The sequence below is a fragment of the Sinocyclocheilus rhinocerous genome, unplaced genomic scaffold (genome assembly GCF_001515625.1).
Source record: "Sinocyclocheilus rhinocerous isolate Xijiao unplaced genomic scaffold, SAMN03320098_v1.1 scaffold365, whole genome shotgun sequence".
Lineage (NCBI taxonomy): Eukaryota > Metazoa > Chordata > Actinopteri > Cypriniformes > Cyprinidae > Sinocyclocheilus > Sinocyclocheilus rhinocerous.
Window position 1 is genome coordinate 471,718 of NW_015659915.1, and position 3,082 is coordinate 474,799.

Genomic DNA, 3,082 nt, shown 5'->3' on the forward strand with positions numbered 1-3,082 from the left:
GTCTTCTTCTGATTCCCCCCTCCTCCATCTGATCTCTCTCTCTTGTATTATGTTTTAATATCTCTTACTCATATTCGAGGTACGCATGCGCACATGTATGCATTAGCTTTCTGAGTTCAAATGTTCAGACGAGGACACGATATCTCCTTTTCTTCCCTCTCCCTCTCTGCTCGCCCTCCCTGTACAGAGCAATGTTGTCTTCTTCTGATTCCCCCCTCCTCCATCTGATCTCTCTCTCTTGTATTATGTTTTAATATCTCTTACTCATATTCGAGGTACGCATGCGCACATGTATGCATTAGCTTTCTGAGTTCAAATGTTCAGACGAGGACGATATTTAGGACTCCAAGGTAATGGGGTTCGTACTGAACTATGGATATAGTTCAGCATCCTTTGCCAAGTTTATTCCTAATATGTCCATATTTTCCTGTACATGTGGCCATTTTATATAACACATATTCTTGGCCAAAATCCTATATGTATGTCATCTATATCCTCATTGGTTAAAGGGTTGAAACTCCCCTCGACATATGCCTATATAATATCCTTGTATCTATAATAAAGTTGAAGTATTGAGAATACAATTTGATGTGTGTTTTCTTGCTTCCCGGCCGTATACACTTTGAGGGACTGAGAACTTTCTAGGTGGCAAAGAGAACATAGAGGGACCTTTGTTAATTGCTAACATTATGTTACCATAGTAACTGTAGAATTACCACAACAAATTAATTCAAGTACTTTACTATAGTATGGTTCAAAAACACTATAAATTACTACAGTATTGATTTCATGTGGGTTAGGCTCATGGTTAGTCTGATTATTAGCCTACATCCCGCACTGATCAATCAATCAATCAATCATGCACACATGAAACACTACACATGCAACTGATTTTCCTTTAATATCTTATACACAACTTATTTTTATTGATAACTTTGATATTGATGTTGATATTGATATTTGAATTGATAAGTTCTTCCTTCAGTATGCAGCAGTATGCTTGACTTTAGTTTACTGCATTCATATAACTAACAGCATGTGCTGCACTATAACAGATATTTCAGAAGAGTAACCCGCGTGTGATGTTTAACAGGAGGGTTTTGTTTAGCATTTCGCGCAGGCGGATCATCAGGCAGCCTCCTGTAGGGGTCCTTCAGAACCCGGAAGCACGCCTGTGTTTACTGTTTACAGCCGAGTGGAAGAACACGTGTGCGACTGCAGAGTCTTGAGTGTGTGTGTGTGTGTGTGTGAGCAGCTGTGAAATAAACACCATGAGAGTTGCTGCGCTGATCAGGTAACGTGACGCGACTGTGTTTATAACGACGCTTGAATGCGACAGTTGTGCAGATATTGGAGCTGGTCAGTGATTGTGTGTGTGTTTCAGCGGCGGTAAGGACAGCTGTTATAACATGCTGCAGTGTGTGTCTGCTGGTCACTCTATCGTGGCTCTCGCGAACCTCATGCCTCACACACATGGTGAGATCATCTAACACACAATAATAACACATGCGAGCTGTTATTTCTGTTGTGTCCTGCAGTATGACACTTCATCAAAACTAGCTAAAATCTCCTAAGACACAGCAAAGCGATTACTTTAAAAACAATATTAGTTTTTGCTCAGGTAAAAAGATTTCTATTTCAAATAAATGCTGTTCTTTTTAACTTTCTATTCATCTGTGAATCCTGAAAAATAAAATGTACCACGGTTTCCACAAAAATATTGTGCAGCACAACTGTGTTCAACATTGATAATAATCAGAAATGTTTCTAATAATCAGCATATTAGAATGATTTCTGAAGATCATGTGACACTGAAGACTGGAGTAATGATGCTGAAAATACAGCTGCGCATCACAGAAATACATTACAGTTTAACAGATATTCACATAGAAAACAGCTGTTTTACTGTATGCCACAACTTTTTTTTCTCGCAATAAGAACATCCGTGTGACTTGTGTGAAGGCAATGTTTTCTCCAGTAACGCATGCGTGGTGTGTCAGTTCCAGATGAGCTGGACAGTTACATGTATCAGACGGTGGGTCATCAGGCCGTGGATCTGTACGCGGAGGCCATGGATGTTCCCCTGTACAGGCGCACTATTGAGGGCTCCAGTCTGCACACGGGCAGAGAATACAGCCAGACCGAAGGAGATGAGGTGGAGGATCTGTACCAGCTGCTCAAGCTTGTGAAGGTACGGCGGTGTCTCGCTCTGTGATTCCTGGAGGCACCGCTAGTGCTAGCACTCATACTGATCACACCTCTAGAGAACAGCGCTGCTGTAGTGTCCAGCACTAATCATAAAACCCCTTGCAGTGGGTGCAGTACTGTATGTGACCGTCCTGTTGAAGGATGTTTTGAAGCACATTTGGCTGGAAAATTTCCATTTGTCCGAATAATTGGATTGTGTTATGCTTAACTAAAGGAATAGTTCACCCAAAAATGAACATTTACGTTTACATTGCATTTTAAAGATGTGAATGAGTTTTCCTCTTCGGTAGAACAGTAAAAAGGTTTTTGGCTGACGCTGCTTGGCGATTCGTAAAATGTGGCGACTGTCACTTTGAGAGTCAAAGGCAACACAAAATTAATCCCCCTGGCTCCTGACGATATATTGAGGTTTTATGAAGCGAAACGATCAGTCTGTGCATTATTGAAGAAACTGAACATTATTTACAGCATTATTACTGTAATCCAGAGCCTCAGACAAACGTTAAAATCTGATTATTTTCCACAAACAGGTTCTTTTGGACTGGTTCGGTTCACTCGTTCGTTTACGTAATCTAGGGCTGGGCGATAATGCAAAAAAATTAAAATCTCGTTTTTTTTTTCAGAATGGTTGACCGATCCTCGAAAAAATTTTTACGATTTTTTTAACTAGTCAACTTGAAAATGTAACTACAACTAGGGCTGGGTATTGTTCAAAAATTTTCGATATCGATACCTTGACTTCGATACCGGTTCCTGAACGATACTTTTTTCGATACCAATTTTATGAAATCAATTTTAACAAGATTACATTATCTAAAAAAAAAACTTTGGTTTTATTTTTCAGCTTGTTGATGTTTATACAAACTCAAAGACT

General features: G+C 39.7%; 1 protein-coding gene across 1 annotated transcript in view; it reads left to right on the top strand.

Moving 5' to 3' along the window:
• Positions 1-1,158: 1,158 nt before the first annotated feature.
• The window catches only part of LOC107724237 (diphthine--ammonia ligase-like), an 85,021-nt gene continuing 83,097 nt past the window's right edge, over positions 1,159-3,082 (top strand). Inside the window, exons 1-3 of the mRNA XM_016533072.1 lie at positions 1,159-1,294; positions 1,385-1,476; positions 2,001-2,191. Of these exons, the coding sequence (XP_016388558.1) occupies positions 1,272-1,294; positions 1,385-1,476; positions 2,001-2,191 (306 nt within the window). The 5' untranslated portion in view covers positions 1,159-1,271. The remainder of the gene's footprint in view (positions 1,295-1,384; positions 1,477-2,000; positions 2,192-3,082) is intronic.